The sequence below is a fragment of the Octodon degus genome, unplaced genomic scaffold, assembly GCF_000260255.1.
Source record: "Octodon degus isolate 3935 unplaced genomic scaffold, OctDeg1.0 scaffold00045, whole genome shotgun sequence".
NCBI classification, from domain to species: domain Eukaryota; kingdom Metazoa; phylum Chordata; class Mammalia; order Rodentia; family Octodontidae; genus Octodon; species Octodon degus.
In genome coordinates this window covers 9,553,973-9,568,007 of record NW_004524621.1, presented here as the reverse complement: position 1 = coordinate 9,568,007, position 14,035 = coordinate 9,553,973, and the positions used below count along the sequence as shown (strand labels likewise).

At 46.6% G+C, this 14,035-nt stretch overlaps 1 protein-coding gene across 5 annotated transcripts in view; it reads right to left on the bottom strand.

The window, feature by feature from the left end:
- Window positions 1–14,035, bottom strand: part of Pax5 (paired box 5) — a 179,997-nt gene that overhangs the window by 70,969 nt on the left and 94,993 nt on the right. For all 5 annotated transcript variants that reach the window (XM_004631835.1, XM_004631837.1, XM_004631836.1 and 2 more), the window contains one exon: window positions 4,011–4,140. In XM_004631835.1, coding sequence (XP_004631892.1) covers window positions 4,011–4,140 — 130 coding nt within the window. The remainder of the gene's footprint in view (window positions 1–4,010; window positions 4,141–14,035) is intronic.

Below are 14,035 nucleotides of genomic sequence, written 5' to 3'. Positions count from 1 at the left end.
CTATTAGAACAAATCCCTCTATTCATTAAGAGAATGTAACTATATATCTATCCTAACCATTTTGAATACACAGATACAAAATTAACCTCTTTATACTAAGGAAATTAACTTTTTGTTATCCGTATTTTGCTTTTGTACATTTTTATGCTGTCTTTTGAATATTTTTATACACATACAAAGATATATATGTATATATATACACACATATTGAATTTGAGACATATTTATTTATTTAGATAGAGGATCTTGCTATGCAATTCAGAATCATAGTGATCCTCCTGTCTCAGCCTCCCCAGTGCTGGGATTATAAGCATGCACCACTATGCCCAGTTTCAGGGCCTGCACGGTATGCCCAGGGTTCCAGGACCGGCACAGCATGTGGTACTGAGGACCAAACTGGGTCCTTGTGCTTGCCAGGCAGGCACTTAGAATGCTGAGCTATCTCCCCAGCCCTAAGAGATGTTTTTCAAAGGCCTTCTCTACAAAAAAATTTCCCCTAGGTTTTTTTTTCGTTATTCATTTGAAGTTTTGATTAACCTGGAATCTATTTATTTTTTATTCTATATTTTTTAAGACAAGGTCTTGCTATGTAGTTCAGGCTGGCCTTGAACTCACTGTTACCCAGGCTAGCCTTGAATTTACAGTGATCCTCCCATATCAGCCTCCCAAGTGCTCCACCATACCCAGCTTCCTGGCATTTATTTTTCATTGACACATAATTATACATGTTTATGGTATGCTGTGATATTTTGATACATGTATATAACATATAGTGATCAAATTGGGATAACTAACATGTTAACTGCCTCAAAATCTATTACTGTTATATAAAGACAGAGGTAAGGTTTTATTTTGTTTTTTTGGGGAAGAAGGTTTCCAGGAATTGAACTCAGAGCCTCACACTTGCCAGTCAGGCACTGTACTATTGAGTCCTGGCCCAAGATGGAGGTAAGCCCCAGACAGTCTGCATTTATACATACTTACACATACAGTATTTAGATCTATTTCTGAATTCTGTATGCTGAAACATTAATTTCAACAACAATTTTAGTCACTGTAGTTTTACAGTACATTTTAAAATGTGCTGGTTTCTACTCATTTATTCCAGAATTTTCTGAGAGCTGTCCTAGGATATTTATTTATCTAGTATTTGCATCATTTTGATGTATTTTTTTAAATCCCTTGATGGTTGACTTGGGAGTGCTTTGAATTAATAGATTACTTAGGGGGAATTGACATCTTTATGATATTACGTCTAAGAACAAACAACATTTCTCCATTTATTCTTTTATGTCTCTTAGTAGAGTTTTAAAGTTAAATTTATTCCTAGGTAGTTAACATATTTTTGTTGTTGATAATAATAAAAGGGCTCCTTCCTTTTATTATGCCATCATTTACTTGTAAGAAAGCTAATGATTATATTGAAAAATCAATTATATTGATGATTGCAGTATTGCTAATATTTCAAGATTAAGCACAATTCTGACTTTAATCTGGGATATTTACATTCTCTTCTGGCTCCTTAATGTGATTGAAAGTGGAAGAATTAAAACACAATCAGGTCTTTGGTTAAGGATTTAACTGAAACCCAGTTCACCCCTAAATTTGGTACCTGAGCCCGTACTGAACGCCTCTGCAGACCATAGGAGAGCGAGCCCGCCCAGCTGACCCTGGGCACGAACTCTTACAGCAAGGATGTAAACTCATGATCCTCATCAGGTTGGGTTTGCAAGACAAGTGAGAGAGCCACTGGCTGAGAGGTGTGGTGACCTGCCCTGAGGGGCTGCAGCTCCTGAACCCTAACTTACCATGGCCTTGGGGGAGTAAGGCTATTCCTGTGGCTATTCTGACTTTTCAAAAGCAGCCAGAAATCCAGATTTTTACCTGTTAAATTGTTGGATTAAAATGTTTAAAAATCCTGTGTGGGCCCAACTACGCTTATCTGTGGGTGAGGTGAGCCTTGCTAGCTGGCCACCTGCTTTCCTGTACACAGCAGCCTCCACACTCCACGGGCCATTATCCATCTACACAGGCAAGTACACGAATGGATGCAAAGCCTCCTGCTGAGCTGCCTAAACCCAAGTTCCACGCACCTCAGTGCAGTCACATACTGTCCTCACTGCCATCTATTCTCCTCAGGGATCTTATTGGATCATCATGAGGATGCTGAGAGACCAGGACCATTTTATAGATGGGAAAATTGAGACTCAGCTGGGTCCAAAGGAAGACAGAAGGAAGTGGCAGCACTGGGGGTGGCACCCAGCTTATCTGTGCAGCAGAATGGCCAGCCCCATAACCCCTGGTGTTCAGTCTCAGCACCACTGAACACTGGCTGTGATCTCAGGAAAAAAAACAAAACAACAAAACCTTACCTGCCCCAGGTCCCAGTTTCTTTACCCATGAGATGGACCTGATTTTGACTGTGCCACCTCCCAAGGTTCCTCTGAGGGTAAAATGGGCTCCCTCAACAGAATGTCTGGTATCTGGCGCCTAAGCACTCAATGAAGTAACAATGACTGCTGTTATGAGATGGCCCACACTTCTTCCTGCTCTCCGCTTTGCAACAGTAGTTCTTTGAAAATATTAAGGTCTAGAAGACTGAGGACGGGCTCTAACTCTCCACGGTACCACTTATATTGCTCAATATCATCACTGTCAGGGTACAGATTTAAGCAAAGGGGCCCTGAGCTCTCATTAGAACAGCACTTTCCCAGTATATGCCCGGCCCTGGGTCTCACCCCCAGCATTGTACCAAACAGCACAACAACAAGCCAACAGCACGGGCTCTCCACTTGCTGCTGAGTTGGAACCTGCCATTTACTAGCTGTGTGATTTACAAGCTAGGCACTGGCTTCCATATCTGTAAGATGAGGTTTCATCAGAAGTACTGTCATGATCGCTGGTGACATCAGCAGAGGGGACTTCATGGAACATCTGTGATAGGTCAGTGCGGAGGCTCAGACTGAAGCAGTTGCGACCCTACTTGCAGGTCTAGGCACCACACAGGAGTCAAACAGGGCCAGAGTGACTGGGTCACCTGTCAGCTCAGGTCACAGAGCTGGCCTCCCTGCTTGTTGGACAGATCTAAAAGGCCTCTAGGACAGATCCTCTCGCATCTGTCCCTATCCCTCATGTTCTCTAAGCCAAGAACAACCCTCAGCCTCCCTGGTGCACCAACAGCCTATGTGTGCCAAGAATACCTTGTCTCTGTCACTACCTACTGTGTTCTGCCCACCAGTATATAGGGACATCCTTTCAGCTTGGGCTTGTGGCTTGTCTAAGAGCCTTCTGCCTGGCAAGGTGGACTTCTCTAGGGGCTGGCAGTTCACACAGTTCCTAGAGTTCCATAGCACCCAGGGCTGCAGGGGCCATAGGATGTGGTGGGTGGAGGGCAGCTGCAGCAGCATGCAAAAGTGTGACAAGCCACATAACAGGGCCCTGAGAGTAGTGACAACAGCCACATATATTGGGTGTTAACAATGTGCTAGGCAAGAATCTAAGCACCTTAGAGGTGTGAGCCTGTTCATCCTCATAGCCACACTTGCAGTGGGTGCTATCACTAGGCCCATCCTACTGCTCAGAAAACTAGATCAAGAATTATGTGTAGTTATGTGGTTTCCCAAGATAATTAATTGCACAGCTCGTAAATGGTAGTATCAAACCCAGCAGTGAGTGGAGAGCCCATGTTGTTTGTTGTTGTGCTGTTTGGTACAGTGCTGGGGAGGAAACCCAGGGCCTGACGTATGCTGGGACAGTGTTCTACTGATGAGAGCACAGGGCTCCCCTACTTAACTCTTTACCCTGACAGTGACAAGGAGGCTGGCGCTGGCCCCCAGGAAGACAGCTGCTTGGCCTATAACCAGCCTGAGCTTCCTATCTTTCGTGATTCAGCCTCTGCTGAAATTTTTCCAATCTCATCCAAAAGTACCAAGAAGCCACTCCTCCCACCACGCATGCATGCTCTCTCTCCCTCTCTTCCCCTCAATCCCTTATGCCCCAGGTCCCCTCACCTGTCACAATGGGGTAGGACTGTGGACCTGGTACACTGCTCCCAATGTCAGCAGGGGTGGGGCTGGTCAGGTTGGCCTTCATGTCATCCAGCCCTCCAGCCAACGAGGCCATGGCTGAGTATTCAGTGGTCTGAAAGAGGAGATAGAAACACCTCAGTACCAATAGTCTGATGCACCATGATCAAAAGCAACACCATGTTCCAGTCGGATCCAAGCTTGTGTCAAAGCCTACAAGAGGTCATGAAGCCCCTCTGTTGGAAGGGCAGATTCAGATCTAGACAGTTTCTAGAGCAGACAATGCTCCCCACATGAAGAGGTGGACAGGAGTCCACACAGCTTCACAAAATGTCCAACCTGGCTTGCTTGTCGTCTGTACAGCGCCTGAGTCAATCCCAGCCAGCCAGAGCCACCATCCTCACCAGGGGAGGAAAATATCAGTAACCAAAGAAAGGTGAAAGTAAGAACCTTCTTGTCAAGAAGATGGACGAAATAGCTTCTGGTTTCCATATTCTCACACCACAGGACAGAATCACAGGAATAAGCATGAAAAGGAATTTTTTAACAAAGGTTAAAAATCCAAACTCTCATGTCACTGATGGGCAAAATAGAGTCCAAAGAGAGAAGGATTTTGCCCATGGTAAACCAGACTGAATCCCAGTCAAGGGAGTAGGTTACTCTAAACCCAAGGTATTGGGCCAACCTGAGTCACAGTTTGGCAAGTGGTTTTGAATTTTAGAAGCATGTAAATACCTGTGTATGGAAAAGTCTCACATGTATACATCTGTTTTACCAAATCCAGGCCAACCACAGGAATAGGCCCGAGTCACACTCCTTTCTTCACATCATTTCATGAAATCAGAACTTGGAGTGAGTCATTTCCTTGCCATTCAAGCCACTATCAAAATGGTCTCCAGAGAAAGTAGCAAAGAGCCCAACCTGGGTCTGCCCATTCAAGGACAGACAGAATTATAAACAGCAGCGCATGTCCCTTCCTCCCACCAACCTCCAATCCTATTTTCATTTAAAGAAAGCACATGCAAACACTTAGGCCAAAGAATTTTAGGCTTTGGAGTGGGCAGTGTTTTGGGGCCTTGGAACTGCCAATGAGGAACTCTCCTGTCTGCCAGGGATATGTCCTTGGATGGCAAGGACAGGGAAGCAAGCAGTCTTCTAAAATGGTTTGTGGGCATCCTGCATAAGATGAAGAGGACCGAGCCACTAGAGGAAACCAAAGGAGCCATGACAAGCGGCAGGCAGGAGGACCTCAGGCTCAGGCCCATCCTCAGTCCTTTTCTCTGCAAATCAGTTAGAAAGTGTTTCCCGCACAGCTTCAGTACCAACTGGGGTTGACAGCCGCAGTGAGCACAGGAGCTGCTGTGGGCCCAGGTGCCTGAGATGCTGCTCACTGAGGACAGCTTGTCCACAGCTCGCAGGCTCATCAATCATCTTCAAGCAGTGGCTGATTCTGAACCACATAGAGTCCAGGCCCAAGTGAGCCCAGAGACTTCTAAGGGAGAAGAACAAGCCTAGAGAGACAAGCCTCCCTACATCAGCAATCACTATAAAGCCACAGTAATTAAGACAGTGTGGTATTGGCACAGGAACAGATAAATAGACCACTGCAACAGAATTGAGGCCAAAAACTGATCTGTGCACATATGGAACCTTGATATATGAGAGAGGCGATGTACAAATCAGCAGGAAAGGATGGACTCTTTAATAAACAGTGCGGGGGTAACTGGTTATCCATTCAGAAACAGGGGAAAAAAGAAATTGGATCTTTACACCAGACACAAAAATCAATCCCAGGTGGATTAGAGACCTAAATGCAAAAAGCAAGGGTGTCTAACATTTTTAGCTCTAAGTCTAGCTAAAAAAAAAAAAAAAAAAAAAAAAGAATCCTTGAGCACAAGTCTATCCTTTGTGGATGAGAAAATGTCAGCAGTTCATCCCAGTCATCCTGTCACCTTCTTTAACACCTTGTCCTCTGCAAAGTCTCTTCTTGTGCCACTCCCCAGGAAGCACGAGTCCCACTGCTCCTCCTGGCCCTGCCAGCGGTCCGAGAACTAACATAATCTTCGCAAGCACATCAAGCTTCCTCTTCTCAGGCACTCCTGCTGGGCCAGGAAGTTTGCCTGTGTTCTCCCACTTCAATCCCACAGTCACCTATGAAGCAAGTTCTGTTATCTTCATTTACACTCAAAGAAACTGAGATACCTATTGTAGAGGGACCGTGAGTTACCAAAAGTCACAGTTTCTAGGTGCCAGAACCAGTATTCAAATCTGGACCTGTCTGACTCTAACATCTTGATAATCACCCAACTGATTTTCATATTGTGGGTCCTGACCCTCACAGGTAGTAAGATAAATCTGCTAATCTAACAATTGTTAAAAACAAAATTAGAATGAAACAGAACAATCTGGGTATGGTGGCATGATACCCAGCACTTAGAAGACTGAGGCAAGAGGACTGCTGTGAGTTCAAGGCCAACACAGTGAGTTCCAGGCAAGATCCTGTCTCACATACCAAGACCCTGTCTCATCTACCTAGTATATGTGTACTAGGTAGAGATGAAACTGTATTTCTTGCTATAATTTACAACCAGCAATGTTTGAAAAACACTGCCTTCCTCCTATACAGGAAGGAACTGCTGGGGAAAGGTGACTGTCTGGACTTCATCCCTGTAGAATGGGACCTGGCCATGACATTGGCCTCCTGATTCGCTAACAACGAATTTGAAAGTTCAACCTGCTGGAAGCAGTTCCTCTGGAGCATCGCTGTGTGCAGAGATGGGAGGTCAAAATGCCTCTACAAGGGTCTCTGTAGGGCATCTTCTAAAGTCTCTGGGTCCTGAGAGACAGTCCCTGTTCTCTACCTCCTTTTATGCCTTAAACACCAAATGGAGGCCTGGCATAGGTCATTCTACCCTTCCTAAGCCCTATTTATTCAAGATGGTATGTAAGAGCAGACACACTCTTTGACCTGCACCCACAAATCCTAAATGAAAAGGCAGATGGCCCCAGGAGCTCTATCCAAGAAGCTAGTTTCCATGGGTGGGGGTTGTCAGGGCAGATTTCTGGGGGCAGGCTGTACCTAACCTGGAGCTGAGCAATCCTCACTCCCAGGCTAAGAACAGCTAAAGAAAGGGTGTGTATGGGGGGTGGCAAGGACCTAGGACCAGTAGGAATGTACTACCTGGAGCTGGTGGAAGTATAAAAGGAAAGGTGGGAAAGTAGACAGGCTGGACTTTGACACTAATGGGTTTGCACAGAGGCTGAACAGTGAAAAAGTGATCTTTCATAGGGCCTAGCACCATCTTAGCCAAGATTCGGCACCCTGGTGTCCTCCTCCACTCTCTCCTAGCCCTGCCCCTTTTCTACCTCCAGCCTCCCTTACCTGCCATGGCTGGGCAGTCAGATCTGCAGGAAAGCCCCCATTCCCCCATGGAGGCAGAGCCAGCCTAAGTATAAGAGAATTACCGAAAGGGTGGCCATGGGGACATCCTGCTTCTTAATGTATGTAATTTCCAGATGGAAATTACTATTTGATTTCGCTGAGTCAGTATGCAACAGTTTGTCCAGGCTCTCCAACAACTGGGTTTGGATCACCTTTTCCAGACATGAAACCTTCCACCGGTATGTTGCCTGCTGTGGGAGGCCCAAAATTCCAATTCATCAACCACCAGGACTTCCAGAAGGTAAAGCGCATCTCCCTTAAGAAATCTGGCTTGGAGGACAAGGGAACTCAGAAGCCAGGCAGGCATCTCAGAAGCCAGAGCCATCACCATCTTGCCCACAGCCCAGCCTCTTCTTTGGTGGGATTTCACAGTTCTTACTCTGCTCTTGCATGATCCAAGAGATGCCTTCATCTTCATGTTTAATTGTTCCCCTAAGACTCTATTACTGGATGGCCCGTCTGGTTGAGCCTCTTGTGATTTTTAAGGGCAACAGAAATCTGTTAAATCTCATGGATTCTCTGGACTACTACTGCACTGACTACTCCTCATATGTTCCAGGCACTGTCCTGCCTCTGCCTCTCTCTGGAGGGCCCATCTCATTTGCTCAGAGAGCTCCTACAATTGCCTACAAGACCCAACTCAAATATCACCTCATCAGTAAGCCATTGCTGGCCCTACACACCTACAAAGAAATAAGCATTCTCTTTTCTAGGATTCTATACTTAGTGTCATTTTGCACAGGTCACTAATGTCGTACTTCTTTCCACATATCATGTTTGTCTGTCTCCCTCCAGGTTGCCTTGAGTACACAGAACACAGAATGTCTCTCCAGCCCCTTAAGTGCTCATTGAATGAATGAGTGAATGTATGGTCCAGCAGCATGACAGAAGCCACAGCTCTCCAGAACTAACTGGGAAGTATTTAAACAACAGCTCCAAGTGTTGTACTAACCTCACCCCCTCTCCTTCCCTCCCCTTCTCAACATTAGCTAAAGCCCTCAGAGAAGTGCCTTCACTTGTCTGAGAGGGAGTATTGAGAATTCAACATTTGTTAGAGGCAATACAAGGATAATACAAACAGTATTTTCTAAAAAACTCTCTGGAGACACTACCCCTTAGAACATTCAGATTCTTTGTCAATTCCTCCTGTAATTCAGTATCAGAAAAAAAGTTTTCCCCCTGCTGTATCATTAACTTTCTTCTGATGGAACAGCAAGGACATCAGAAACCACTGCACACACCCCTTTGCATTGGCTGCCAGGAAGCTCAGTCAAATTCAGCGCTTGATGCCCACAGCCACCTCACTGTTGGCTTCCGGGACAATGATCTTCCCCTTTTCTCTGCATAATTTCAGAACTGTTTTTTCAGATTTAACTTAAATACATGTAACTATTTTTTAAGGCCATCTTAAATTCTTTATAAAAGTGGAGGCTGGCAGAGATAGGAGAAAACAAAGCAGAAAAAAGTAAAGAAAGGAGACGGAACAAGAGAAAGAAGAGAGAAGGCATTACTGGCGCTGTTTTCCCAGCAACAGCGGCAATTACTTCCATTTCTCAGTCACTTGGAAAGTCCAGCACTGACCAAGAGGATGTGGCAGAGAACGCACACAGTTACACATACGTGTGCCCCTACACCTAGAGCCTTGGGTGCATTTCCCCACCTACCCACCCCTCCAGCCCCTGACAGTCACAAGTTACAGCTGTCTTCAACATTCCTCATGTCTCCGAGCCCGTGATTCTTTCCTAGGACATCATCCCAGCATCAGCTCCCCTCCTACTGGGATACCTAGTGCTATCCTTGCCTCTGACCCCGAAAGAGAACTGAACCTCACCATGGCGTATTCACCTCAGTGTAACTAACTAGGACAAAACTTGTGCTGTCTCCTGCCATAGACTCCCATGATTTCTGAAGGTGCAGAGTCCCAGCCCCAGGCATCGGCATCCTCCTCACAGACCAGTTAATGGAGAGCCTTGCTCTTGCAAATGTGAGAGCTAGAGGGACACTCAGGGTCATCCCTTCCCAGTGTGAAAGGCCTGTGGTATACAGAAGGGATGGATTTCCTTAGTTCTCTTCTGTTAATCTGCATCACATACATCCTTTACCTTGTGGTAGGTAAAACCTGAGCAAGGAGTGATCACACCCCAGGCAAGAAAGAGTACAATGGGATTTTAAGTTTCATCCCTAGCTGCCTGCCCGCCCAGGAGCTTGTGGGAGGGCACGGGACAGGGAGCTCTTGGGAAGCTGAGCACTGTGAGGAATTAGAGGATCCTAGCAAAGGGCCAGAAGGCATGTGCTGCAGGAAAGCGTGCAGGGTCCCTAGGAAATTACCTGGAAAAGGACTGCCTGGGGCTGCACCAAGTATTGTCTCATCAGCACGGGGCACCACTGCCATAGCATGGAGGAGAGAAGAAACAGACACGTGAGAAGGAGGGCAGCATGAAGGAGGCCATGGCAGGGGGACAAGACAGCAGAGCTGGTGACCTGGGTGACCACCAAGGCCAGGAGGTTTCCCCATCACCTGCTGGGCTCCTCCGGCTCACTGCCAGACCTCAGATGGCCCTCAGAAGCCAGGCCCACTCCCATTGGAGGACCAGAGACTTGCCCATCTTCACACCTACCTAGAGGAGGGCAGTGGCTTCAGAGGGGCAGAAAAGTCCCCAGGATTAGACTGAGGGGCTGAGATTGAGGAAGTAAAGGAGTCTGTGCTCCAGGCCCCTCCCCTCACTGGCTTCTGCTTCCTTGTCTGCATGGGGACTTTATTCAATGATCTCTAGGTCTGTCCACAGCTGACCCTCTTTGCCATTGTCTCTGGTCACATGATGAAGTATGGATTTCCGTTTCAACAAATGAATTGCAAGGTGAGAGGAGAGACACAGAAGGGAGCCCATAGGTTAAAGGAGACCTAGAGACACATGAATCAATTGCATTGTGAACCTGCTTTAGACAGACTGTAAAAAAACATGACATGCCATGGAACAATTGAAAATAAGAACAGTAACTAGGTATCTGATGACATTAAGGAATTTGCTAACTTTTTAAGTATGATAAAAGTATGAAATTATTGCTTTTGAAAAGGTCTTGTCTTTTAATGATTTATTCCAAAATATTTATACATGAAACAATACAATATCTGGAGTTTGCTTCAAAATCAAGTGCAGTGAACAAAACGTGGCACATCTAGACAGAGGAATCTTGTTCCACAATAAAAGCGAGTGACATACTGGTGCATGTCACAGCATGGATGGGCTTCAAAAGCATCTTATGGAGCAGAAGAATCCAGAGAGAAGCCAGACATTCCATTCATACAGAATGGCTAGAAGTGGCAAATCTAAGACACAGGGAGAAGGGCAAGGCCGGCCGGAGCTGAGCGTGGTTGCAGAAGCTAACTAAGCCAGCATGAGGGTGTCTTCCTGGAGAGATGGGACAGGTCTAAAACCAGGCTGTGGTGATGGCTGCACAATTTCTTCAATTGGCTAATAATCATTGACTTGAACACTTAAGATGAGTGAACTTTATGGCATAAAAACTAGGCTTTAATACAGTTGTGAAAACAGAGTTAAGAAGCAGTAGCATCAATGAAACAAGAGTAGAATGAGGTGATAAATTTCTGGGTCTGAGTGAGGAGTACCTAGAGGTGATTAGGCTAGTATTCCATCTCCCTTGAGAAGCTCCATAATTAAAATGAAAAAGTGCAGCCAGCACTCACTGGACCTATGACTGCACCTGCCAGCATCTGCCTGCATGCCACAAGTATCTACAGAATAATGAGAGAATCCAAGATGCAAGGATAGCCAGGAGCTTGTTCTTAGCCTCCTCTTCCTTGTGCCCCTGTTCTGCTCCCTCAGGGCCACCCCAACTCCAACAGCTGCATTTTCATGGGCTTCAAAACTCCAAACACAGGAAAGGTAGGACCTCTCATCTTTTCAGTACTTTCCAGTTTGCAAGGTCCTTTCATTCCCGCAATGTCCTTGGGAATCCTGTGGTGTGAGCAAGTGCAGAAATGCAGCTCAGAGAAGGAGCCCCAGTGTGCCAGTGCCTGCTTGGTTCCAGTCCCCAGTCCCAGAAGCAGAGTTACAATTGGAGAAGAATTTTCCTTCCATCCCTGAGGGTAAAGCTCAACCCTTAGAGCAGGAGTCCTCCACTAAACATCTCAGCAAAGACCCATCTCTTCTCCAGCTAAGGAAACAGCCCTGAGTCTGCATAGCAAAAGGAGGCATGGTTCAAGTTTAAAAGTAAGTGTCCAAAAACAACTCTACCCAGAAAAACACACATTAAGGAATCCTGTCTTGATCACCCTGGGTTAGATTGGTTGGCAGGGAACTCGAAGACCCAGCTCTGCTATGAATTCAGTGCAACCTGAGCTGACCCCTCCCAACCAGGCCTCAATGGCTCCAAAATCTATGAAGGGGATGAGCCAGAATCTGCAAGGCCCTCTGGACTCTGAAGCCTCAACCAAGTCTTGGCCCTCTCAGGGTGGGATCCTCATCCTATGCCAAAGGGACTCTCCTTGACACGGCTTGCAAAAGTGCTCAGTTACCTACAAAGTCCTCGTGATGGTATTAAGTTAAGGAAAGAACTGTCAAAGAATTTTATCTATCTATCTATCTATCTATCTATCTATCTATCTATCTATTTATCTATCTATTTGGTGCAGGGTTTCACTATGCAGTTCAGACTCATAGTGATCCTCCTGTGTCAGCCTCCCCAGTACTGTGCTGGGATTACAGGTATGCGCCACAATGCCCAGTTTTGGAGCTGGCATGGTGTCTGAGGCCAGCAAGGCATGCAGTACTGGAGATTGAATCCAGGTCCTTGCACTTTCCAGGCAGGCACTTAAACCACAGAGCTAACTTCCCAGCCTTGCCAAAGAAATCTGAAAGAACTCCTTCTTCCAGAAACACCTCCCTAATGTCCTCTCATCTATGTTCCCAAAAACATCCTGAGTGTGCAACTCCTTACCAAGCACTTAATAGTCTGCACTGCACACTTAACAGTTTAGGTCCTTTGTCCCCAGCTGAGTATGAGCTTCATGAGGAGATATTGTGCATTCTTCATCTTGGTAGCAGCAGCCCCTGGCCAGTGTCCAGCTCTGAACAGAGATGACACAAATGCTTGCAGGATGAGTGAACTGGGACAGGTACTATGATCTGGCTCTGCTGATGACACCAGAGGTACTTCCCGAGATCACTGAAAGAATGAGTGACATCAAGGTGCTTTTATTCATCAGAAAGTACCACAGGCATGGTTGACACTCGTTCCTTATTCATTTGCTTCTCCAGAACTGTGACTGTGTCTGCTCAAAATGGCTTGTGGTGGAATGAGGGGCTTCCAAGAAAAAAGCTGCAGGGCATAAATGACTAATCCCCCTTGCTCTCTGTACAGCCTGCAAGACCCCCTCGAGGACAGCCTGAGGGTTCCCAAGTGGGGCAGAACAGCGGGGAAGGCCCTGGGGAGGACAGTGAAGACGACATCGTGGTTCCTGTGCAGGAGAAGCTTGTCCAGCAATGACTCATTGGGAGGCCCTTTTCTTCCTGTGGCCCCTTACCAGAATTTTGGTGAGCTCCAAATCTCAAGGCTCAAAGGAGCTCAGAGGGTATGGAGGCTGATCTTTTCTGATGCTTGAAACCCACCAAAGGGGTGTCCCTGAGAAAGGGAACTCACTACTGCCGCCACACAGTGTTGGCCAAGCAAGAGCTCGCTCTGCCCCAGAGGCCTCTATGGTGGCCTGGGTTGTGCTCTCAGGCTCTAGTTCCAAATGTCCTTGGTGCCTCCCTGATTCACTGCAAGGCCGCCAGGCGACCCTTCCTCCTGCTGAGCCCCCTGACCGGGGCATAGGACACTTGCTTATGCTTTTCTGGTGGCTTCCTCTGGCTGCCTCACTATAATCTCATAGTCAGTGCAGAGCTCATGCCAGTTCTTAAGAAATACAAAGTGATCATGTATGTGATAAATACATAAAAAATCATTTCCTCTTTCTCCCAACCGGTGTGCTCTTGAAAGGTCACAAGTCTCCCAAATACAAGGACAGGAAGGTTATCCTAACAAGGACATCCCTGTCATCTTGGTAAGGCTTGCAGCACGCAACTTCTGCAGAATTGAAAAATGTGACCAGGAGCCAGGCCTCCTGAGTGATAAGGTCCCAGTAGGCTGAGTCCTGCGGGTGAGGGAAGACGACTCCTCTCCATGTAGCCCCTAGCCTTCTCCAGCTCTGCCTGGCAGTTCATCTGCTCCAGGTTCTGACATGAAGAAAGCAGAAGAGTTCTAGAAACAAAGGTCCATCTCCTGCAGCCAAACTTCACAGGTTTCACCATGGCAGTCCACGGTGGGGCTCTGGCAGTCCTATCCTGCTACAGGGAGGCCCACTGCCCCCAAGGGAATGTAGGACTCTCAAGCACCAAAGGGTCTGAATGGAGGGTGCAGAAGGAGGATTCCCATCCTCCAGTACCTGGTAAGGGAGAGGAGGCATATACATACCCAAACTTTCATTCAGAGTAACTTCCCAGTTGTGGGAAGGATGGAAAGGTTATCCAGGGGAGAAAGGAAGGAAGGAAGGAAGGAAGGAAGGAAG